This window comes from Paralichthys olivaceus, chromosome 23 (genome assembly GCF_024713975.1).
Source record: "Paralichthys olivaceus isolate ysfri-2021 chromosome 23, ASM2471397v2, whole genome shotgun sequence".
In the NCBI taxonomy this organism is placed as follows: domain Eukaryota; kingdom Metazoa; phylum Chordata; class Actinopteri; order Pleuronectiformes; family Paralichthyidae; genus Paralichthys; species Paralichthys olivaceus.
In genome coordinates this window covers 14,389,528-14,412,539 of record NC_091115.1, presented here as the reverse complement: position 1 = coordinate 14,412,539, position 23,012 = coordinate 14,389,528, and the positions used below count along the sequence as shown (strand labels likewise).

Below are 23,012 nucleotides of genomic sequence, written 5' to 3'. Positions count from 1 at the left end.
GAGATGTAGGACGGCAGCTCCACTGAGATATTCTTCAGAAGTTCACTGGTGCTGAATCTCAAAAATTCAGAGACAACATGAAAGCTGTCTTAGCCTTCTTGCTGTTGCTGGGTAGCCTGGCTGTCAGTTATGGTAATGGTCGTGGTCAAATGAGTCTTAGTGGTCGTGGTCCTCCTTCTCGTCCTCCTACTCGTCCTCCTATTCGTCCTCGTCCTCATCCTGTCCGTGGTAAGTCACTGTCAGATGATTTTACGTCACAGTTGTTGAAACAGTTTATTTAGTGAGATTTTTTTATCTTAAATTAATATAATGTTTCCACATGTGTTCACAGCATGGAACTGCAGGGAGGGTCCTCGGCTGTATGGCGCCAGGCAGATTGATGCTGGAATGGGAAAAGTGGTTGTATCAGACAGTCGCAGACAGACCTTCTTCCTCAGTGCAGTTGCCTGGTACAGACTGGGCAGAACGAGCATGAAGCATGTCTCAGTGGGAGCTGGGGGATTGTGGGGATGTAGCCATGCCAACAAGGTGTACAAATATGTAGCTGGAGACTTCAAACTTGCCAATGGTAACTAGAATTATTATTTGTTTCATATAAATAAATGCAGTGTGTATGACTGTCATTGATTTTGGTTTGCTTACTGTATGATGCATTGCAGTGCTGGTACAGTCCAATAATTATACTTGGTCAATATAAAAAAACACAATGGATTCCCAATGTTTGCATTGAACTTCTTCTTCTTCTTCTTGGACTCGTCTTCAGGTCTGTCTATGTACCAGGTGGATGCTGGCGGTGATGGTCAGATTGTCGGAGTAGGACAGAGAAACTATAACACCTACTGTCTGAGAGAGAAGACAGCTTTGGGCTACTGTGGACGGGGCGCCCTGAGATGGACTTTCCTCTCAAGGAGGATGATGTACTACAGCTGTGGCCCAATGTGGGGATGCTGGGGAGTGGACAAAAGTTTCAGGATCTGGGTCACAAAGGTTGGTCACTGACGCATCAGTGAAATCTCATTTGGCATCTACCCTATTTTCTCAATGATCATGACAACATCACCATGTATGTGTTCTTCTTATGACAGAATATATCACCAACCTCCTGTGGCACTAGTGGCTGGGCAGTCGTGCCAGGGCCAAGAATGAGAATGATTGAAGTGTCGTCAGACGGTAAAGTTTTTGGAGTGACTACAACTGGCAAGATCTACCAAAGGTAAGTCAGTGGTCCTCAGTCTTTTATATTACTTTCAAACATGTATTTTACACCAAATTGTAGTATTTATAACATAGACACCAAAAAGAACAACAGCAAAGTACTATGTTATGTCTTGCTCTTTAGAGACATTACATCTGACACCAAAGTTCACAAAATGAAGATCAGAAGTCAACATGTTGATACATTTACAGTGGTGTAATTGTATTTCTAAGATTTCAACATTTTGACCAAGAATCATGTCTCCTCCTTTAATCATTGTAAAGCTTACACACATTGTGTTAGTGCTGCTTCTAATAACAGCTCTGAGTTCATGACGATTCATAAATACACAGGTAAAATAAAAAGCTTAAACATTCTTAAAGGCGAGTCGTTAAAAGCTTTTTGCAAGAGCTTCTGTAGATGGAAACACAACTATCATAGATTTCACTCTATTGATGTTGATTCATGAATACCTGTGTGTGACTCTTCTCTCAACAGAACCGGCATCAGCAATGGTCGCAGACAAGGCACAGGCTGGGTTTACGTCCCAATGTGCATGCCTGTCAGACACGTGTCCTACGACCTGTGCAATCTTTGGATTGTGACCACCTCTGGTTTGGTCATGAAGTGCTCACACTAATCTCAGCACTTTGTCTTGGCTGTCATCCATTTAAAGTTCTTCATTTTCTTTTTAATCATCCAGTGCACACTATTAATAAATTATTAGCATTTGATTTTTTCCCACAGTTTGAAATCTCTGTAACTTCAATCATCTTCTCTTTATTGGACTACTGTTTATTTAGCAATCAGTGAAAACTATGGCTACAAAAAGTAATTCTTAATATATTGTGGGTCTTTCTTAAATGATTCAGCATCAGTTCACTAAATCTCTGATGAGCATTTAAAAGAATTGAAAGATAACAGCACATTTAAAAAAAAAAAAGGTTCCTGAAAATGATCAATAAACTGTCAGTAAAGAAAAAGTAAAAAAAAAACAAATTCATCTTCTCTTTATTAGACCACTGTAACTTCTTCCTGCCAGTTGGTGGACTTTCTACTAAATGATTCTCAATAAATGAACATTAAAGCAATTTCATCTGACCTTTGTCATGCTGCATCTATAATAACACTAATACTTTTGCTGCTGAGAATGTGGTGTTGAAGTAAGAAAGAAGCGAATGATTGTTGGTTCTTCCAAACAAAATGTCCTGAAAACTGTGCTGAAACCTTTCTATTTGGTTTTAGTGTGGTTTTAACATTCCTTCAACTAAATGTTCTAATCACGTTTGATAGCAGAATCCCTTCCAACTGTGTCTGCATCTACTTTCACGTTGGATTGACTGATATATGAACTGATTTCTTGCCTTTACGACTTTAATTTTAACAAAGTTTATTTGTGATGGATTTCATCATTTGTTCTTCGAAAATGATCTCACCACAACATTACAATAATGTTCAATTAATGTGGTTCTTCTTCGTTTGTTGAAGCCGCTGCGTCAATGTTCAACCTGTAGTTTGTCTGTTCACGGCTACTATATAAACATGGGATGCAACATGGCAGTATCCAGAGAACAAGATCCACACCCTATGTAAATATTGTATATTAGGCTCATTCTAACATAACAAAAACACTGGCGGTAATGCACCTTGACATTGGTTGCCACACCCCAATATACCAAACAAAGAAGGAGAAGAAGAACAAAACACTACTAAAAGATCTGAAGCATTGACTCAGACAAGAGAACAGCCCATTAGAACGGGCACTGCACTAGTTCTATGTAAATTGCAGGTGTAGTCCGCAGGTACATGACATTCTGCTCTAAATCCTGTGCAATTTTCATTAATGACAAGTGTCATCAGTTCAGGACTCACCTTTTTACTCACACACACATTTTCAAGCACATCTTGTGTGAGCACATACAAAAGGTATGTTATTTTATCATTTTGGATGTTATACTGTCCACACCCATGATTGTTATCATATGCAACACCTCCTTCCCGCTGAACCAGATTTTGGTGTAAATAAGCCTTGGTTAAGAGTATAAAAGCCAAACAGACCAGATGGGATGTAGGAAGGCAGCTCCACTGAGATATTCTTCAGAAGTTCAGTGGTGCAGAGTCTCGCAAACTCAGAGACAACATGAAAGCTGTCTTAGCTTTCTTGCTGGTGCTGGGTAGCCTGGCTGTCATTCATGGTCAAAGTCGTCCTCGTCCTCGTCCTTCTCATCCTCATCATCGTCCTCGTTCTCCTCGTTCTCTTCCTCATCCTGTCCGTGGTAAGTCACTGTCAGATGATTTTATGTCACAGTTGTAGAAACAGTTTATTTAGTGAGATTTTTAATCTTAAATTAATATAATGTTTCCACATGTGTTCACAGCATGGAACTGCAGCGAGGGTCCTCAGCTGTATGGCGCCAGGCAGATTGATGGTGGAATGGGAAAAGTGGTTGTTTTAGACAAAGGTTTCAGGATCTGGGTCACAAAGGTTGGTCATCAGTGAAATCTAATTTTGGCATCTACCCTATTTTCTCAATGATCATGACAACATCACCATGTATGTGTTCTTCTTATGACAGAATATATCACCAACCTCCTGTGGCACTAGTGGCTGGGCAGTCATGCCAGGGTCAAGAACGAGAATTATTGAAGTGCCTTCAGACGGTAAAGTTTTTGGAATGAATACAACTGGCAAGATCTACCATATGTAAGTCAGTGGTCCTCACAGTCTTTTATATTACTTTCAAACATGTATTTTACTGTGTGCATGTCAATGTAGTATTTATAACATAAACAGCAAGAGCACAGTTTTTCCTGTCTCTGTTTTAAACAGCACTACATCTGGCACTGAAGTGCACAACTTGGAAATCTGAAGTCAACATGTTGATACATTTACAGTGGGGTAATTGGCCATTGTCTTTCAACGAATGAAATATTTGTACCCAGATTTAAGGCTGTACCTTCAATCAGTGTCACGCTCACATTCAGCTGAATGTTGTGGAAAACTGCAGCATTCTTCATCCAATTCTACAGCTTGCACCTTAAATATAAAGAGTGAAGTGCTGCTTCTAATTACAGCTCTGAGTTCATGACGATTCATAAATACACAGGTAAAATAAAAAGCTAAAACATTCTTAAAGGCGAGTCGTTAAAAGCTTTTTGCAAGAGCTTCTGTAGATGGAAACACAACTATCATAGATTTCACTCTATTGATGTTGATTCATGAATACCTGTGTGTGACTCTTCTCTCAACAGAAGTGGCACCAGCAAGGGTCGCAAACAAAACACAGGCTGGGTTAACGTCCCAATGTACATGCCCATCAGACGCATGTCCTACGACCTGTGCAATTTTTGGATTGTGACCACCTCTGGTTTGTTAATGAAGTGCTCACAGTAATGTCAGCACTTTGTCTTGGCTGTCATCCATTTAAAGTTCTTCATTTTCTTTTTAATCATCCAGTGCACACTATTAATAAATTATTAGCATTTGAATTTTTTTCTACAGTTTGAAATCTCTGTAACTTCATTCATCTTCTCTTTATTAGACTACTGTTTATTTGGCATCAGTGAAAACTATGGCTACAAAAAGTAATTCTTAATATATTGTGGGTCTTTCTTAAATGATTCAGCATCAGTTCACTAAATCTCTGATGAGCATTTAAAAGAAATGAAAGATAACATCACATTTAAAAAAAAAAAAAGGTTCCTGAAAATTATCAATAAACTGTCAGTAAAGAAAAAGTAAAAAAATAAATGGCAAAAACAAATGTCTTTTAACATTAGGTTGAATAGATTATGTCTGAAGTATGTTTAAGTTCTTCCTGCCAGTTGGTGGACTTTCTACTAAATAATTCTCAATATATGATCATTAAAGCAATTTCATCTGACCTTTGTCATGCTGCATCTATAATAACACTAATACTTTTGCTGGGAGGAGGAGGAGAGTGTGGAAGCACTGCAAAGGGACCAGACTGAAGCTATGCAGGTTTGTATGTATTAACAATTTCTTATTATATTCCCACGTAGTCTGCATGATAGTAAACATAATATTGTGCTAATCTGAATAAAATACTTACTTTTTAATATATGCAGTAATTTGTCCACTATTTATGTTTTTTTGACTGCATTTACTTTGGAATGAAAGTACTATAATCAAAAGTAAATCAACAGATGTGCTGTATTATTTTCTTTATATATGTTGCATACAAAAACAAATGTATGCACACAGGTTGTTGTGCCGGAGAGGCATCATGATTTAGCTGTGCTTCTCAGGGATGCATGGCTCCCATCTGGATCATTCTACTTTGCCAGCTGCATGGGATAATGGTCCTGTTGAAAACAGTTACATTAATCAATAATATAATATTTTGCATTTGTATGTAGTTCTGTTAAGGAAGTGCTACTATGACTATTGCTTACTGGGTTCAAATACCACAAGCAAAAAACTAATTTATATATACAACTCCTGACTTGTGTCTGCACCGGTTCTGATGTGGATGATGCATATTTGTAAAAATGTTGCAACACTAAATCTGAGTGGGTTTGTCATCTTGTTGATTCCAATGACCAGGATTCAATAAATGGTACTTTATTTAATACTTCACCCATTCTGTTGAGGGCATAACACAAAGATTTAAGGAAAAAATAACGAAATAAACTAACTCAACACCCTTGTGATTGGTTTAATCTGAGTCATACTTGATTACCACAGAAGGTCATATTCAGTATGCCAGAGTCCTGATGCCATTTCGCCTTATGCCGTATTAAAATCTTTGACAACATTTGTATACCCTCCATTGTATTTTCTGTTGTTAATTTATAAATATGATCCTGCATTTCGCCTCATTTCTATTAACTTCCAACAAACTTAATAATAACCTCCCCATCCAACTTGTGTTTTTAGGGATGTGGTTCTTCTTCGTTTGTTGAAGCCGCTGCGTCAATGTTCAACCTGTAGTTTGTCTGTTCACGGCTACTATATAAACATGGGATGCAACATGGCAGTATCCAGAGAACAAGATCCACACCCTATGTAAATATTGTATATTAGGCTCATTCTAACATAACAAAAACACTGGCGGTAATGCACCTTGACATTGGTTGCCACACCCCGATATACCAAACAAAGAAGGAGAAGAAGAACAAAACACTACTAAAAGATCTGAAGCATTGACTCAGACAAGAGAACAGCCCATTAGAACGGGCACTGCACTAGTTCTATGTAAATTGCAGGTGTAGTCCACAGGTACATGACATTCTGCTCTAAATCCTGTGCAATTTTCATTAATGACAAGTGTCATCAGTTCAGGACTCACCTTTTTACTCACACACACATTTTCAAGCACATCTTGTGTGAGCACATACAAAAGGTATGTTATTTTATCATTTTGGATGTTATACTGTCCACACCCATGATTGTTATCATATGCAACACCTCCTTCCCACTGAACCAGATTTTGGTGTAAATAAGCCTTGGTTAAGAGTATAAAAGCCAAACAGACCAGATGGGATGTAGGACGGCAGCTCCACTGAGATATTCTTCAGAAGTTCAGTGGTGCAGAGTCTCGCAAACTCAGAGACAACATGAAAGCTGTCTTAGCTTTCTTGCTGGTGCTGGGTAGCCTGGCTGTCATTCATGGTCCAATTCTTCCTCGTCCTCCTAGTTCTCGTCTTCCTCGTTCTCTTCCTCGTCCTGTCCGTGGTAAGTCACTGTCAGATGATTTTACGTCACAGTTGTTGAAACAGTTTATTTAGTGAGATTTTTAATCTTAAATTAATATAATGTTTCCACACGTGTTCACAGCATGGAACTGCAGGGAGGGTCCTCGGCTGTATGGCGCCAGGCAGATTGATGCTGGAATGGGAAAAGTGGTTGTATCAGACAGTCGCAGACAGACCTTCTTCCTCAGTGCAGTTGCCTGGTACAGACTGGGCAGAACGAGCATGAAGCATGTCTCAGTGGGAGCTGGGGGATTGTGGGGATGTAGCCATGCCAACAAGGTGTACAAATATGTAGCTGGAGACTTCAAACTTGCCTATGGTAACTAGAATTATTATTTGTTTCATATAAATAAATGCAGTGTGTATGACTGTCATTGATTTTGGTTTGCTTACTGTATGATGCATTGCAGTGCTGGTACAGTCCAAGATCTACCGTATGTAAGTCAGTGGTCCTCACAGTCTTTTATATTACTTTCAAACATGTATTTTACTGTGTGCATGTCAATGTAGTATTTATAACATAAACAGCAAGAGCACAGTTTTCCTGTCTCTGTTTTAAACAGCACTACATCTGGCACTGAAGTGTACAACTTGGAAATCTGAAGTCAACATGTTGATACATTTACAGTGGGGTAATTGGCCTTTGTCTTTCAACGAATGAAATATTTGTACCCAGATTTAAGGCTGTACCTTCAATCAGTGACCACCTCTGGTTTGGTCATGAAGTGCTCACACTGTCATCAGTAGCAGATGTTTAATTTGCACTGATCTCAGTATTGGCTGTCATCCCTTTTAACTTCTGTCTTTCCTTTTGAAATCTTTGGTTCATTCATCCTCTCTTTAATAGACTATTGTTTGTTTCGGAATCAGTGAAAACTATGAATCAGAATCCTTTATTGTCAATGTTCAACATTGTCACCAACATTAAAACAGTGAAAATTTGTTTAGCAGCCCTTCTTGTTACATCTGACCTTTGTCATGCTGCATCTATAATAACACTAATACTTTTGCTGGGAGGAGGAGGAGAGTGTGGAAGCACTGCAAAGGGACCAGACTGAAGCTACGCAGGTTTGTATGTATTAACAATTTCTTATTATATTCCCACGTAGTCTGCATGATAGTAAACATAATATTGTGCTAATCTGAATAAAATACTTTTTAATATATGCAGTAATTTGTCCACTATTTATGTTTTTTCAACTGCGTTTACTTTGGAATTAAAGTGCTATAATCAAAAGTAAATCAACAGATTTGCAATTGTTACAGCAAGACAGTCAACATGCAAAAATGTTTTTGTGCAAAATTTCAGAGTTCAGTCACAGTGATTGTTTTATCCTTGGATAGAATGGGAGGGGGAGTAGGTGTGTGTGTTGTTTCACAGTCCTTGGAAGGTATGGGTGGGGGTGGGCTGCATTATTAATTGATTCGTAAATATTTTGTGGTTTTCTTAAATGATTCAGCATCAATGCACAAAATCTTTGATCAGCATTCCAACGAGACTGTCAGTTACTCACAAAGTTATTTAAAACTCATTGAACTTCAAAACAAATGAATGACAGTAACCTGTGATTTGAATGGATTATTCCAAGCACGGATAAGTTTTTCCGTGCTTTGAATTGAAGCAAGTTAATCTGACTTTACCTGTTGTGTCTAAATATTTGTGCTGATGTGAATATATATATATATAAAGTATAATCCATTACATAGGGACACAAATCAGGTCCTGGACGAGTTGCATGCAGTCATCGACAGAATAGAGAGCTCACGGTCGGAGGCTGCATTTATTGTGGCCGGGGGTTTGAACTGCTGAAATACTATCAACACATTAGCTGTCCTACACGTGGTGAGAATATACCTGACAATGTTTACATATCTTTCCGGGATGCATATAAGGCCCTCCCTCGCCCCCCGTTCGGCAAATCAGATCATGCCAAACTTAAAGCACGGACCAATGCCTGCAACTCAGGTGATCTGGAGGAGTACAGGTCCGCACTCTGGAGTTCTGTTAGCAGTGCAAAGAGACATTACAAGGACAAAGTGGAGTCTCACTTCCAGGGCTTCAACACTAGGAACATGGGCTGGACTAAAACCCAACCCCATCATGAAATATACTGATGACATGACCGTCATTGGCCTGATGACAGAGAGGAGTTCAGAGCCCTGACATCTTGGTGCAAGGAAATCAACCTCCATCTCAGCGATGACCTGACCTGGACTCACCACACAGACTCCATGACAAAGACAGACAGCGGCTCTTCTTCCTCCAGAGTCTGGCCGACGATACCGCAGCATCCGCACCACCAGACTCAGAGACAGCTTCATCCCCCAGGCCATACGGCTGCTAAACCCCTCTTGCACATTGTAATATTTGCAAGACCACTCATCAGTATTACTTACATTGTGATTAATACATTCTACACAGTAATGTATTTAAATTATTTTATATTTTAGGTGTATATTTTATATTATTAAATGTGTTTTATATATATTCATTAATTTTTTTGCTTGTGTGGTTTTCTTTCTAAATATTCTGAGCATGATCAGAGGGAGCCTGTGCCCCAAGAACTTCATTGCCAGTGACTGCTGTTTGTAATTGTTGTGCACATGACAAATACATTCCTGAAGTGCACATGCAGAAGTGTAAGCACATGCAGCAACAAGAGTTGAGATGCAGCTTTGTCCGATAGGCCGGTCCAGGGCAGCACATTGAAGTCTGGGAGGAGTATGGGCGTTCTGTCCAGGGTTGCCAGGTTTGCATGACAAAACCAGCTCAATGTCCAATCAAAATTAGTTCAACAGCAACAAAATAAGCCCAAAAAACCAGCCCAATGCCAGAACTCAAAATATACCACTGCAATACAAAATACACTGCTTACACACTTACACAGCATTACAATCATTGCCAAATGTGTTGTAAAATTTACACACACACACTCTCATAGCAATGCAGTCTCCGTGTTTACTGACTTCCTTTAAGTTGCAGCTCAAGAGTTAACTAAAAACAAAGGGTGTGTCTGACACATTGATTTAAATCTAACACTCAGTAGAACAGAATCCATTTACATGAATCAATCAGCGCATTGTTTTATCTCACAGTTGGGTTTATCTCGTTCCACCTTGGTACGTGCAGCTGCACCTGATACAGCTCACATAAAACAGGAGGTCAATCCACATATATAACATGTTCATTACTCATCTGATTTTCATGTCGTTTCAGCTGTAACAAATCACTCAGATGTGTATATATGACACAGAATGCTTGGTTACATTAAAACTCATGCAAAAATATATGATCTTTTTAAGATGATAATGTAAATATATTTCTGTAATATTTAAGTTTGACTGACGTGTGTCGTCAGTCAAAGGCAGCTCGGAGAGAGGAGCTGGGCACTGACAGACAGGGACAGTCACACGGAGGCATAGAGTCTCAGTTTGTTAATTGTTGGTTATGATGTAAAAGCCCTCTCATATTTAGACTTGTGAAAAGTAAAGACATCAGTCTTGCTGATGTGTTGAACTAGTTACTAGTTGGTTAAATCGTATTTCTATTCTAGCAGAGATTGTTCAGGGCCATTGATTGTGGTGGAAGGGTCAGATAAAAGATCCGCCCCTGAGTGTGGGGGTTCCGTCTGAGGCACTGTTCCACCTAAGCTGAAATGTAAAAATCTGGCTCAGCTGACAGAAGAGTGCGTTAGAATATGAGGAGTAGGGACAAAACCTGCTGCCGGAGAGGAGGAGGAGACAAGTGGATTGCGGCAGTCAGACTATATCTGAAGAGAGCAAGATGAGTGAACGTGAAGAGGAGAACGAGGCATGGCAGAGACTTTGTTGATAAATCCACACAAGCATCGATGTTATTTTCTAGATCTGAATGAAAAAAAAAGAAGAAATTTAATGCTTGCCATCTGTCTCTGTCCTTTGGATGGGAGTATATTAAAATAGACTCACTATGTTGTACTCAAGTATTTTTATTACAACGCATAGGTCCCTATTTTTTCAACAAAAGCATTGTATTGTATCTATGGCTCTTGTTGTGCATCCACACCCTGGTGAAAACTGCACAACAGCATTCATTGGAAAGGATGGCATCTTAATGTTGAATAATCACCTGTGACTCGAATGCCACGAAATGTGGTTTTGTGTTGATCAGGTCAAACCGGGTAAACATTTGAAATGAATGAAAACCTACTTGTAAACTTTCCAGAATAAAAATTTCCTCCTTGATTCCCTGAACAGCCAGCAGAACCAGTTTGAATGGAATTTAGTATCAGTCCACATTGAGTATATAAGGCACACAAGACAGATCGGTTGTAGGACAGCAGCTCCACAGAGAAGAAAGCACTTCATCCATATTTTCACTGCAGAGCAGAGACTCCAAAACACAGAGACAACATGAAAGCTGTTGCAGCCTTCTTGCTAGTGCTGTGTTGCCTGGCTGTCAGTGATGGTAAGTCAAGATTCCCATTTTACTTTTCACAGTCTTAATTGTTGAACCATTGTTGTTATTTCCATTTTCCTACTCACATAAATCATTTTGTCTTCACAGCATGGAACTGCGTGGAGGCTCCACGGCTGTACAATGCCCATCAGATTGACGCTGGAATGGGACAAGTGGTTGCAACGGACAGATACAAACGCGTCTATTTCCTGAGTGGATCGTCCTGGTACAGACTGGGCACATATAGCATCCAGCATGTAACAGTGGGACCTTCAGGAACGTGGGGGACCTACTTAAACAGGGTGTACAAATATGTAGCTGGAAACTTTAAACTCGCCAACGGTAACTATTAATATTGTTTTGTTAATATGATCTTCATGATGTTTGTTTACTGTATAATGTATTGTTACATTTACTGTTCACACAGTGCTCGATGACTAATTGGCCTGTCACTATGTATTGTAGCACTGTAATGCTAATATAATGTGTTGGTCTTCAGGTGTGGGTTTGCTGCAGGTAGATGCTGGAGGTGATGGTCAGGTTGTCGGGGTCGGGCCCAGCCCCTATCGTGCCTACTGCCTGAGAGAGAGTTATGCTTTGGGCTACACTGGAGTTGGCTCTGTCAGCTGGAGTTACCTTAGTAGACTGTTGAAGTACTACAGCTGTGGCCCACGGTATGGATGCTGGGGAATTGACACACGTTCCCGTGTTTATGTCACTAAGGTTGGTCACTGTAGCATCTCACATTGTCATTTACTGTATTCACTCACAGATCATGACAACATCACCATGTATGTGTTCTTCCTATGACAGTATATCACGCCAGCCTCCTGCAGTACTAGTAGGTGGACATACGTGTCAGGGCTATCACTGAAAATGATTGAAGTGGGGACAGACGGAAGTGTTTTTGGGGTGACTACAACTGGCAAGGTCTACCAAAGGTAAGTCAGTGGTCCTCACAGTCTTATATATTACATAGAAATATGTGTTTTACTGTGCACACATCATTGCAGTATGTATAATTTAATAACAAGAATAACAAGAGCACAGTATTCCATACATGTCTCGGTCTTCAAGGGAATTACATCTGGCAATGAAAGAGCAAAAAAGTAAAAATCAGAAGTGAACATATAATTACAGTGGTGTAATGGGCAATTGTCTTTCAACATTTTAAGGATTCTGGCTGAGACTTGGGGCATCTCCTTTAATTAGTGTCAAGCTTACAAACAGCAGAATGTAAAATGCAGCATTCCTCATGCAACTCCTGTACCTTAGATATAAAGAGTGAAAAATCCCAGCACTCAGTTCATGTCTATTCATAAACACACATGCATGACTTTCCTCTCAACAGATCTGGCATCAGCAGTTCTCGCAGAGAAGGCAGATCCTGGGTTTACATCCCAATGTGCATGCCCATCAAACATGTGACCTACGACCTGCGCCAGCTTTGGGTGGTCACCACCTCTGGTTTGGTTATGAAGTGCTCACACTAATGTCATCAGTGTGGCAGATGTTAAATGAGCATCAATCTCTCTTTGTCTTGGCTGTCATCAATTAAAATGTCTTTCTTTTCTTCAGATCATTTGTTTTTTTCCGAAATATAATATCTCTGGTGTAAGTATTCATTTATCTCCTCTGCTTATTTGGCAGTACAAATTCTGTCTTGATTCATAGATCTCTTGTGATTCTCTCTTTAATGATTCAGCATCAATACATAAAATCTCTTATCAGCATTTAAAAAAAATTTAAGATTTGACCACATTTCAAAAGTGACAAAAACAAGTATTTGATGTAAATTTTATCAAGCAAAATGTTATTTGAAAAATAAATTGATTTAATTGTAAGTCAAACAAATGTGCATGTGTAACATTAGGTTGAATTGGTTTTATTTCGGAAGAATCCCCAGCATGTTGAAACTCTTTCTGCCAGTTATTGTACTCTCTACAATGTTAATAAAAGATCATTTGAAGCAATTTAATCAGATTGTTGCCTTGTTGCATCTATATGTTTGTGCTGAAGTGAATGTGGTCTTTTGAAGTAAGACAAAGTAAAGCATTGTTGGATCCTCCAAACAAAATGTACAAAAGAAGTGTAACGTTTGCCAAAAACCTAATATTCCTTCAACTAAATGTTCAAATCACAAACACTTATAAAAAGTTTCACTGCAGATTAATTACTGAAGGTGTCTATTAAATTTTCGAAGCCAGTCTATATGCAAAACACACAGAAGCCACTGAATACATCAAAACACACAATGCGTTACAATCTCAGAATATCTGTGTATGCAAAACACCACATGGGTTATCCACTGTAGCTTATTGCAACCTAATAAACTATAAGTGTAAGTAATGGATTTAACAGAATCAAACCAATTGAAAGAATTCTTGTTTTAAACACAATCAGATGGAAATAACATTTCATCATTTTTCCTTTGACTGCTTTACAAATCACTAACCCTAACCCATAATCATTTTTTTTGTCATTTCATGCTTGAGAGAATATTTGGATTAACAGTTAAATGTTCTTATTTCTACATCAATGCTACACAGATTGAATGCACCATGATAGACACCAAAGTATAGAAAATGTTCACAAAGTACTCCTACAAAAACTGAAAGATTTCACCAAGTTTTCTATATGAATTATATATTTATCATTGGTAAAAGTAATAAAGTAATAAAGCCAACACTACATCACATGTGCAATGCTAACATTCAAAAAGGAAGGCTTTTTTACTAAAGAAGCTTTTTTGCAATGAAAAGACGGCTGATGCTCACAAACTATAAATAAATAAAATGTGCAAACTTGTGCGTCTTGTTTTCCAAAAGTCTCTGAATAATGTAGGATATTTTGTAAACAAATTCAGAATAACATGATAGTTTTGAAGACAGCAAATTAAATAGCTGTGTTTTCTAATTTTAACTTACCACTGACAGAAGACAAATAAAAATAATGGAGAGACGTTTTTTTTTTTTTGGAGAGGCTCTTACACGGAAGTAGATGATTAACTGGAGTAGAAAGTAGTGTTACCATTGTAATGTTATTCATGTAATTTCTGTGCACTCCGTTTTATCTCAGTGTGAGTGTATGTTTCTGATTTATGATTAAAGGGATCGTTCATCGCAAAATAAAATTCACCCATTATCTACTCACCTCTATCAATCTTACTGGATTTGGCAGCAGCACTATTTACCCCTGAAACTGAAAGTGTTTTTCCGACTCAAACACTTCACCCACCCATCAGTAAAGTGGTGAGTAGATGAGTGAATTTTCATTTTTTGGTTGAACTATCCCTATAAGTGAGTGAGAGACACATAGACAACTTGTTAAATTGAATACAGACCCCAGATGTCTGAAAGTCAAGCCAAAATATCAATGTTTTTGTTAAATGCAATTTAGCAACAGTTAATGCTAGCAATTGTTAGTCATGCCCAGAGCACTAATAGCTGTAATCCTTATACTGCCTTCCAATGCCTCTGCCATGTTTTCACTGCACATAAAACTAATCCAGGTTTCTTATCATGTCTTTGTCTTGGATACTTGCAACTTTGGTTGAACCTGGACAGAATAAACCAAATCAACACGGTAATTACGAATTCGAAAGGTATACATCTAACTATCAACAATAAATAATGATCATTTAAATATATATAGCGCCTTTCAAGAGATCCATGGACGCCTTACATGTGTCACTAGGGACAACCTATCAGTAATTTCACCTTGGTTTACTGCGAAACCGGTGACTATTCCATCCCACCACATTCCAAGAATGACCTTTTTTTTACTGTGAGCAACAAATAATTTTAACCAGTTAACTTAGGTTCAGTAGCAAGCTCAGAGCTCAACCACACCTTGAATCTGCCGTGGAGCTAACCTGGTTAACCGCCATTGGTAAACTCTGGAGGGAAGGAGGGGCTTCTACTTCATACGACATTTCTGTTGACAAGTGTTTGTGATGCTGCTGGATTAGTCCCTCCTTGCAAAACAACTTAGATAACTTAGCTCAGCATTAGCAATCTAATTGGTATGTTGTATGGGTGGAGTCTTAGCTTTTTTTTTTATTCCAGGGAGAGATACTACAGTCAAGATTTAGGGGTAAAACTTATGTTTTAAATGTCCAGTGTGTAAGATTTAGGTGAAAGGGAACTATTGGCAGAAATTTAATGTAGAATAATCCTCATGATGTTTTCACTAGTTCATTTCATCTAAATTGTATGAATTGTAGTTTTCTTTACCCCAGAAAAAGCCCTTTATATTTAAAGGCCGCCATGTTTTTTACATCAGTCCAGACTGGACAAACTAAACACCTTTTGAGTTTTTAACAACTGAAGCTACCACAGTTTATTTTTCATGTTTGGAAGGAGAGGGTGTGGTGAAGGGTGTTCCCATACCGGGAGTTGAATCCAGGCCACCTGGGTGAAAACCAGGAATCCTAATCGCTAGACCATATTTTATTGCCAATTTATTACCAATAGTATTTAAAATATATATATACCCTCTTCCCCACCTCTATTATATATATATTTTAAACCTACAATGGTCCTAATACTTGGGTGGAAGTCTGGCTCTTTTTGTGTATCCGCAACCAGTTTAAAAGCTGCACCACAGCAATCATCCGAAAAGATGTCAGCTCGTCAATCTTGGGTTGTCACATGTGACTGCGGCAAATTGTTACAACATTCCTGGTTTAGGGTGAATGTCAAGGTGTGAAACAGCAAAAACAAATCTAGAGCAACTTTGAAAATGTACCTCACCAGTATTTTTTTCAAAGATGTCACAACAGTTGAATATTTCAAATTTAAACATACTGGTAAATGTATAGATTACTTCCTCGTTTCCCCGAACAGCTTGGAAAACCTGTTTTGATTGGAATTTAGCATGGGGTTAGAGTATATATAAACGCTACTCGAAGCAGACGTGTAGTAGAACAACAGCTCCACAGAGAGAAGCGAGAAGTTGATCGAGAGGCGCACTGCAGAGCACAGACTCAGAGACAACATGAAAGCTGTTGCAGTCTTATTCCTGGTGCTGTGTTGCCTGGCCATCAGTGATGGTAAGTCGCTGTCACATTCACATTTTATTTGTTTCCTGATCATTGAAACAGCTTAAGGTTATATTAATTTGATTATTCTCCACTTGAACAAAAAATAACGGTTCCACTCACATGAAGAAGAATTTTGTCTTCACAGCATGGAACTGCGTAGAGGCTCCACGGCTGTCCTATGCCAATCAGATTGACGCTGGAATGGGACAAGTGGTTGCAACGGACAGATACAAACGTGCCTATTTCCTGAGTGGATCGTCCTGGTACAGACTGGGCACATATAGCCTCCAGCATGTCACAGTGGGACCTTCAGGAACGTGGGGGACCTACTTAAACAGGGTGTACAAATATGTAGCTGGAAACTTTAAACTCGCCAACGGTAACTATTAATATAGTTTTGTTAATATGATCTTCATGATGTTTGTTTACTGTATAATGTATTGTTACATTTACTGTTCACACAGTGCTCGATGACTAATTGGCCTGTCACTATGTATTGTAGCACTGTAATGCTAATATAATGTGTTGGTCTTCAGGTGTGGGTTTGCTGCAGGTAGATGCTGGAGGTGATGGTCAGGTTGTCGGGGTCGGGCCCAGCCCCTATCGTGCCTACTGCCTGAGAGAGAGTTATGCTTTGGCCTATGCTGGAGTTGGCTCTGTCAGCTGGAGTTACCTTAGTAGAGTGTTGAAGTACTACAGCTGTGGCCCACAGTATGGATGCTGGGGAGTTGACACAAGTTCCCGTGTTTATGTCACTAAGGTTGGTCACTGTAGCATCTCACATTGTCATTTACTGTATTCACTCACAGATCATGACAACACCACCATGTATGTGTTCTTCTTATGACAGTATATCACGCCAACCTCCTGCAGTACTAGTAGCTGGACATACGTGTCAGGGCTATCAATGAAAATGATTGAAGTGGGGACAGACGGAAGTGTTTTTGGGGTGACTACAACTGGCAAGGTCTACCAAAGGTAAGTCAGTGGTCCTCACAGTCTTATATATTACATAGAAATATGTGTTTTACTGTGCACAACAAGAGCACAGTATTCCATACATGTCTCGGTCTTCAAGGGAATTACATCTGGCAACAAAAAAGATAAATATCAGAAGTGAACATAAAATTACAGTGGTGTAATCGTCTGACATTGTCAGTTCATGTCTATTCATAAACACATGTGTATGACTGTCTTCTCAACAGATCTGGCATCAGCAGTTCTCGCAGAGAAGGCACATCTTGGGTTTACATCCCAATGTGCATGCCCATCAAACACGTGACCTACGACCTGCGCCAGCTTTGGGTCGTCACCACCTCTGGTTTGGTTATGAAGTGCTCACGCTAATGTCATCAGTGTGGCAGATGTTAAATGAGCACCAATCTGGAAGGTTCTATCCTGTCCTTAGATGTTTCAGTGCACAGAACTGAGAAATGATTTAATTTGTTTTCCTCAATGTCGAATCTATGGTGTAAGTTTTCATTTTTCTCCTCTTATTTTGCAATCAGTAAAAAAAAAGTAATTCATTCATAGATATCTTGTGATTCTCTCTTAAATGTTTCTGTGTTAATGTGCACAATCTCTGATCAGCATTTTAAAGAATTTAATGATAAAAACAACACTGTAAAACAACTCCTTGAACTGTAAAACAAGTGAATAACAGTAATAGACATGCAGGTTGCACTAAACGAATAATTTCTGAAGAATCCCCAGCATGTTTAACTTCTTCCTGTCAGTTGGTGTAATTCTTACTTTGTCAATAAATGATAATGGAAACAATTTAATCTCACTTTTGTCATGCTTCGTCTAAATATTTGTGCTGTTGTGAATGTGTCTGTGGTTCTTCCAAACAAAACATGCAGAAGATGTGTAAACACTTTTTATTTAGCTTCAGTGTGGTTTGAATATTCCTTCAACTTATTGCTCAAATCAAGAAATTGAATGAAAGTTTGATTGCGGAACAACTACTGAATGTGTCTGTCCGTCAGTGTCTTTGTGTCACAGTCTTTCTTTCTCAACTCATACAGACGTAATTGAGAATATAATTCATTTTCGTAAAAGCCACTTGACACACAAAGCAAAACAAAACAATATGAAGAGATAGAGCAACTTCAAAATCAGATGGTGGGGATTTCCGCATCTATTTAAAATGTATCGATTTACGTTACGGGAACTTGCTTTTTGTCCCCACAAGGAGGACAAGTCCCCGTAATGTAACTTTGTAAACAGGTTTAGGTCCCCACAACATGAGTAATGCCTGGACAACAATCATAAACACACACAAAGTCACACACATGCGCATCCCAAAATTAGACCAACCATGTTTACAGAGGCAGAAATTGTTACTTTAATTTGGTTCCCTCTGCTGGTGTGATTTTGTCAGTTAGACTGGAATGTGTGTGTGTGTGTGTGTGTGTGTGTGTAAAATACAGTCTTGTAAAAAAATATAGTTCTTCATCTTTGTTCACATCAAGGTGATCTCCATGGAAACCACACACACTCAAGGGTAAACTGAACATTTGTATCAATGTCTTGTTTTGCACTAGTAAACTAACACTTAGACCAGTAGTGTATGATCAGCTTCTTTCCTCCTTTAATCCAATGACTGTTTAAACCTGGAACTATAAGACCTTGTAAAAAGTCAACCTGACATGTTTAACGTCTCAGTATTATGTCCATTTTGAGCTTCTGTTCTTAATAACCAATCAATTAAAATAAGAAGAAGCATGAAATTTGAATTCATAAATTAGTTCCTGAACTACTCCATGTGAGTGACTTGTGTGAACAGTGTTCTCTTTTATTTTGAAGTCAAACATGACTGTAGAGAGGCTAAGTGCTGATCTTATGAAAACATTTACAGTACATAATGTAGGTGGGTTGGGAGTCTTCCCAGCATGCACTGGGGCAAACCTTGCTGTATGTATATTCCTGCTACACCATGTGTCATTGTGCTCTACGTTTACTTCACAGTGTTTCCACTGTTTCTATACTTTGATCACAATATCATTTTTTAAGCATCAGTTAAGAACAATGTGCGCCTGCCAGTAGTGCAATTTTGGTTATAATTAACTGAGTAAACAGGAAAGAATAGTCACATTTAAGCACATTAAACCTAAAACTACTGGAATTATATCGTATAAACATTGCAAACACAAAACAGATTGCATAGCAGGGGCAGGTCTACGATCAGAGCAGGTGCTCTGCCCCTGATGAGCATGTGACATGCCAGTGTTGCCCATTAGTTACCAACACTGTGGAAGCCCACCATATTCTAAATTGTCCTCCTCGGTTTCATGATGAAACATAACTTTCGTTCACACTTGTCATACTAACATTGCGCTATTTGCTGTGAGCTTGCTCATGTTGTCGCACGACCACATGCTTACACTATGATCCATAATGTTGCCAGTGTCCACGCAGTCAGTCAGACCTCATAGTTTCAGCTGCAGTTGTGTCATCAATGCAGTTCTCCCTCTCTCTTTCTCTCTTACGAGAACTTGTCTTTCATTAGTTCAAGCCAGTGCATGATGGTAGTTCCCCCAGCAGTCCAGGCCTATAGCAGCAGAACTAACTTCAGGGCTCACCTGATCCAGCTCTAAGTATAGGCTTTATCAAAAGGGAGCGTTTAAAGTCAGAGTGGGAGCTGGTTCTACAAGAGAGGAGCCTGGTAGCTGAAGGCTCTATCTCCCATTCTACTCTTACAGACTCTAGGAACTGTAAGAGAGTCTGTATTCAGAGATCGAATGTATAGGGACCATACAGGGCTATGTGCACTTTAGTAAATGATGGGGCTTGATTGTTAAGGGAGGATCTTGAGTTCTATTCTGAATGAAGAGAAGATAAGACAAGATTAATATGATTTCTTCTTGTAGTTCCTGTCAGCACATGTGCTGCTGCATTTTGAACCAACTAGAGGCCAGAATTACTGGAACATCCTGATAATAGAGAATAACAATAGTCCAGTGCAGATGTGCATATGAGTCAGTCATGAAACTGTTAACAAATAAAGAAGGGGACCCAAAGACATTTTATTATTTCAGTTATAGTTGGAAAAATGACTGCCATAATATAAAATTAACCAACTTTGCTTTTAATTTTCTCAAACATTCTACAGTAAAATCTAGATGGATAGATAGATAGATAGATAGATAGATAGATAGATAGATAGATAGATAGATAGATAGATGGATAGATAGATGGAGCCCCCTCCCCACATGCCTCTACTGCGGGCCATCTTATGTGCAACACTGCCACCTCGTGTCAGACCGAGCAGCTGCACTCTCCCGGCTGAGCGCGCAGACGGGTTTGGCGCTCCGGGGTCTCGCAGGCTGCTGCCGCCCCCTCTCAGCCGGAGCACAGAGCCTCTCCTCCCGCAGACAGCCGGGCTGACCGCCGCCTCACCCCTCCGCTCTTCAGGAACAGCCTTTCAGGAGAGAACAAGCTTTTTCCCCCCCTTCTACTTCTGTCCCCACCGACGCTGCGCCTCCTCTCTTCCAAACCTGCCTGGGTCCGCATGTGTGAATAAAGAGGAGAGAGCCTCCCTCCTTCTGCAGCTCCATACACCAGGTGAGAGCATCCATCACCAGTCTGCTGCGAGGAACGACAGATTCGGCCACTTGGAGCGGTGCGTTGCCGGGCTGCTCGGTTCCACAGAGATTTGCACCTGATGTGAATGAGTGGGGCTGGTTGTTGGGTGTAAATATACAAAGCTTTCGTGCAGAAGGTTTCTGTCCTGATCAACAAGGCGGGTTTGGGTTATTTCTGAAGCCGTGCGTAAAAATGCGGGTTCCCAGACTGACACCTTGCGAGTGAAAAAAGTGGGAGTTAGAGGTGAGGATAATCTCAACAGAAACAACCTGCTTCGTTCTGATTGCATCTCATTTTCTTGGATGCTGACAAGTCCTCGCAGCTGCTGTGTCTCCATAATGTTTGTCATGGAAAGAAAGTGAGGCAGCTGCGAACTGAGGGGAGAGGATTTCACCCTCCACCTCCAGGCTGTGTCCCCGGTATCAGTGTGGTGTCTGCCTCGCAAATGACAAACTTTACTGGATCTGCTGTGGACATGCACTCCTCCAGCTCCATCCAACATCTGCCATGTGGCTCCCCAGGATGTGGGTGCTCCTTGTTTTTCATTTAAGTCACTGAAATTATCCCCTGAGGGAAAAGCATTGTCTGAGGTCTGCTTTTATGAGACATGCGTGGATTAGGGCTCGTCCTAATCTATTTAGCATCACTGGCAGCCTGCTCTCCTGAATGCATGAAACAGTTTTAATAATGGATGGCGGAACAGATTCACTGGCTTGCAGCATTGATTTTTTTTCTCTGAATGAGGCTGTAAAAAGTTTTCTGATAAGAAACCAATCAGGGCATATTTTCCTTTGCTAAATAAATCCATAATTAATCATATTGCAAATTATAAAACGAATTGCATTGCAAACCCAAGTTCCCATAGGGATGTATATGCCACAAAACACGAGATAAGTGTAAACTAACTTGAAATTATAGCGTCATTTTTAATTTTGGTATGAGTTGATGAAATCCAAATTTTTCCTGAAGTGGCTCATGGGTGTGTTCCTTAAGATTCTTTTGTTTTCACACAGAACTGTAGCTCTGGTCATGTTTTCCCCTTTGTGTCGGTCCCAGACATTAATAACGGCTTCTTTATTGCCCTAATTGAATTACACGCCCAAGTCAGGCGCAGCAATTATTTCCTTGATTGTGCAACAAGTGAGATGCGGCGGCATCTGGTGTCCCCATCCCACAGGAGCAGCGCGAGGCCTGAGCTGGCTGTGGGCCCGTTGATGGTGTTAACCCCCTCATTCATTCATCCAGGAGCAGGAGAATGGAGAGGGCTCAGGATTTGATCCCCAGGGAATACTAATAACCTCACCAAAGAGATTTGTCTAAGCCTTGCTCACTAAAAGCCCAATGGGCAGGCGTGATGGCGTGCCAGCACTCTGTGGCCGTGTAGGGGGTTAGATATAGTCTTGAAGGGTGAATGGGGCTGCTTAAGTAAGCACTTTAAGGAGCCCGAGAGAAGTCATTAACCGGTGAATGCTTCCTCTGAAGATCAGCAGGTAGGCTGTGCAGTTGCCAAGTCAGGTAATAGTATTTGTGTCCAGTATGTTTGGTCTTCCACGATGCTACTCTGCCTCCTTCAGGTCATCAGCTGTCGTCTGAACTGCGACACAAACAAGCAAAATTCATTTCTCACAATGCATTTTATCTTACAGATGTGAACTTTAGTAAATCACAGTGCACAGGTCCCGTCTTTGGACTCCAGGGGAGCAGCCTGTTGAGCTGGATTGGACGAAGGTCATTTTCTCTGCTTCTCTTCCTTTTGCCTTTTAATCTATTAGTGCAGTGTGCGTTGTAAACATGCCTGTCTGAAACGGGCTTGTTGTTTAGTCTGTGGTGATTTCTTTCCTTCTTTAACTGTATAAGTGACCTGCAGTAATAAAGCCTCAGCAAGTAAAGACCTGCTGCTCAGTCCTCAAACCCTGAAGCTGCAACACCACTGCTGCACAAAGAGCTGTTCACCTGTCTGTTCAGAGTTCAGTGGAGCTCGGTACGGAGCTCAGAATGCAGAACCGTAAACTGGAGAAGCAGTTGTTGTT

General features: G+C 39.9%; 4 protein-coding genes across 6 annotated transcripts in view; all 4 read left to right on the top strand.

The window, feature by feature from the left end:
* LOC109637548 (fish-egg lectin-like) lies at nt 1–2,291 on the top strand. Its single transcript, XM_020099992.2, has 5 exons — nt 1–228; nt 332–568; nt 764–987; nt 1,086–1,213; nt 1,694–2,291. Exons 1-5 carry the CDS (start codon nt 78–80, stop codon nt 1,833–1,835), a joined length of 882 nt encoding a protein of 293 aa, XP_019955551.2. The 5' UTR covers nt 1–77; the 3' UTR covers nt 1,836–2,291.
* A 958-nt stretch (nt 2,292–3,249) lies between these two features.
* LOC138406823 (fish-egg lectin-like) lies at nt 3,250–8,155 on the top strand. The gene is made up of 5 exons (XM_069520312.1): nt 3,250–3,471; nt 3,574–3,680; nt 3,772–3,899; nt 4,448–6,893; nt 6,996–8,155. Exons 1-4 carry the CDS (start codon nt 3,336–3,338, stop codon nt 4,587–4,589), a joined length of 513 nt encoding a protein of 170 aa, XP_069376413.1. The 5' UTR covers nt 3,250–3,335; the 3' UTR covers nt 4,590–6,893; nt 6,996–8,155.
* A 3,044-nt stretch (nt 8,156–11,199) lies between these two features.
* Nucleotides 11,200–18,174, top strand: LOC109637481 (fish-egg lectin-like). Of its 3 annotated transcripts, none has more exons than XM_020099852.2 (5): nt 11,200–11,360; nt 11,460–11,693; nt 11,851–12,074; nt 12,165–12,292; nt 12,703–13,329. In XM_020099852.2, the coding sequence occupies exons 1-5, from the start codon at nt 11,306–11,308 to the stop codon at nt 12,842–12,844; spliced, it is 783 nt and encodes a 260-aa protein (XP_019955411.2). In that variant the 5' UTR covers nt 11,200–11,305; the 3' UTR covers nt 12,845–13,329. The 3 variants fall into 3 exon arrangements, with proteins under 3 accessions (XP_019955411.2, XP_069376412.1, XP_019955412.2); XM_069520311.1 differs by lacking the exons at nt 11,460–11,693; nt 11,851–12,074; nt 12,165–12,292; nt 12,703–13,329 and adding exons at nt 16,541–16,774; nt 16,932–17,155; nt 17,246–17,373; nt 17,601–18,174 and having other exon boundaries at nt 11,211–11,360; XM_020099853.2 differs by lacking the exons at nt 11,200–11,360; nt 11,460–11,693; nt 11,851–12,074; nt 12,165–12,292; nt 12,703–13,329 and adding exons at nt 16,245–16,404; nt 16,541–16,774; nt 16,932–17,155; nt 17,246–17,373; nt 17,601–18,174.
* Nucleotides 18,175–20,728: 2,554 nt separating this feature from the next.
* Nucleotides 20,729–23,012, top strand: part of nav3 (neuron navigator 3) — a 383,327-nt gene continuing 381,043 nt past the window's right edge. Inside the window, exon 1 of the mRNA XM_069520097.1 lies at nt 20,729–20,961. The gene's annotated coding sequence lies outside the window, so the exon portion shown is untranslated. The remainder of the gene's footprint in view (nt 20,962–23,012) is intronic.

What these genes read in the sequence shown, in the direction of transcription:
- LOC109637548 (XM_020099992.2), top strand. Translation starts at nt 78, where the DNA reads ATGAAAGCTGTCTTAGCCTTCTTGCTGTTGCTGGGTAGCCTGGCTGTC. An exon ending in TCGTCCTCATCCTGTCCGTG is followed by an intron (nt 229 to 331) that starts GTAAGTCACTGT and finishes ATGTGTTCACAG; the next exon opens with CATGGAACTGCAGGGAGGGT. An exon ending in AGACTTCAAACTTGCCAATG is followed by an intron (nt 569 to 763) that starts GTAACTAGAATT and finishes ACTCGTCTTCAG; the next exon opens with GTCTGTCTATGTACCAGGTG.
- LOC138406823 (XM_069520312.1), top strand. Translation starts at nt 3,336, where the DNA reads ATGAAAGCTGTCTTAGCTTTCTTGCTGGTGCTGGGTAGCCTGGCTGTC. An exon ending in TCTTCCTCATCCTGTCCGTG is followed by an intron (nt 3,472 to 3,573) that starts GTAAGTCACTGT and finishes ATGTGTTCACAG; the next exon opens with CATGGAACTGCAGCGAGGGT. An exon ending in TCAGGATCTGGGTCACAAAG is followed by an intron (nt 3,681 to 3,771) that starts GTTGGTCATCAG and finishes TTCTTATGACAG; the next exon opens with AATATATCACCAACCTCCTG.
- LOC109637481 (XM_069520311.1), top strand. Translation starts at nt 11,306, where the DNA reads ATGAAAGCTGTTGCAGCCTTCTTGCTAGTGCTGTGTTGCCTGGCTGTC. An exon ending in TTGCCTGGCTGTCAGTGATG is followed by an intron (nt 11,361 to 16,540) that starts GTAAGTCAAGAT and finishes TTGTCTTCACAG; the next exon opens with CATGGAACTGCGTAGAGGCT. An exon ending in CCCGTGTTTATGTCACTAAG is followed by an intron (nt 17,156 to 17,245) that starts GTTGGTCACTGT and finishes TTCTTATGACAG; the next exon opens with TATATCACGCCAACCTCCTG.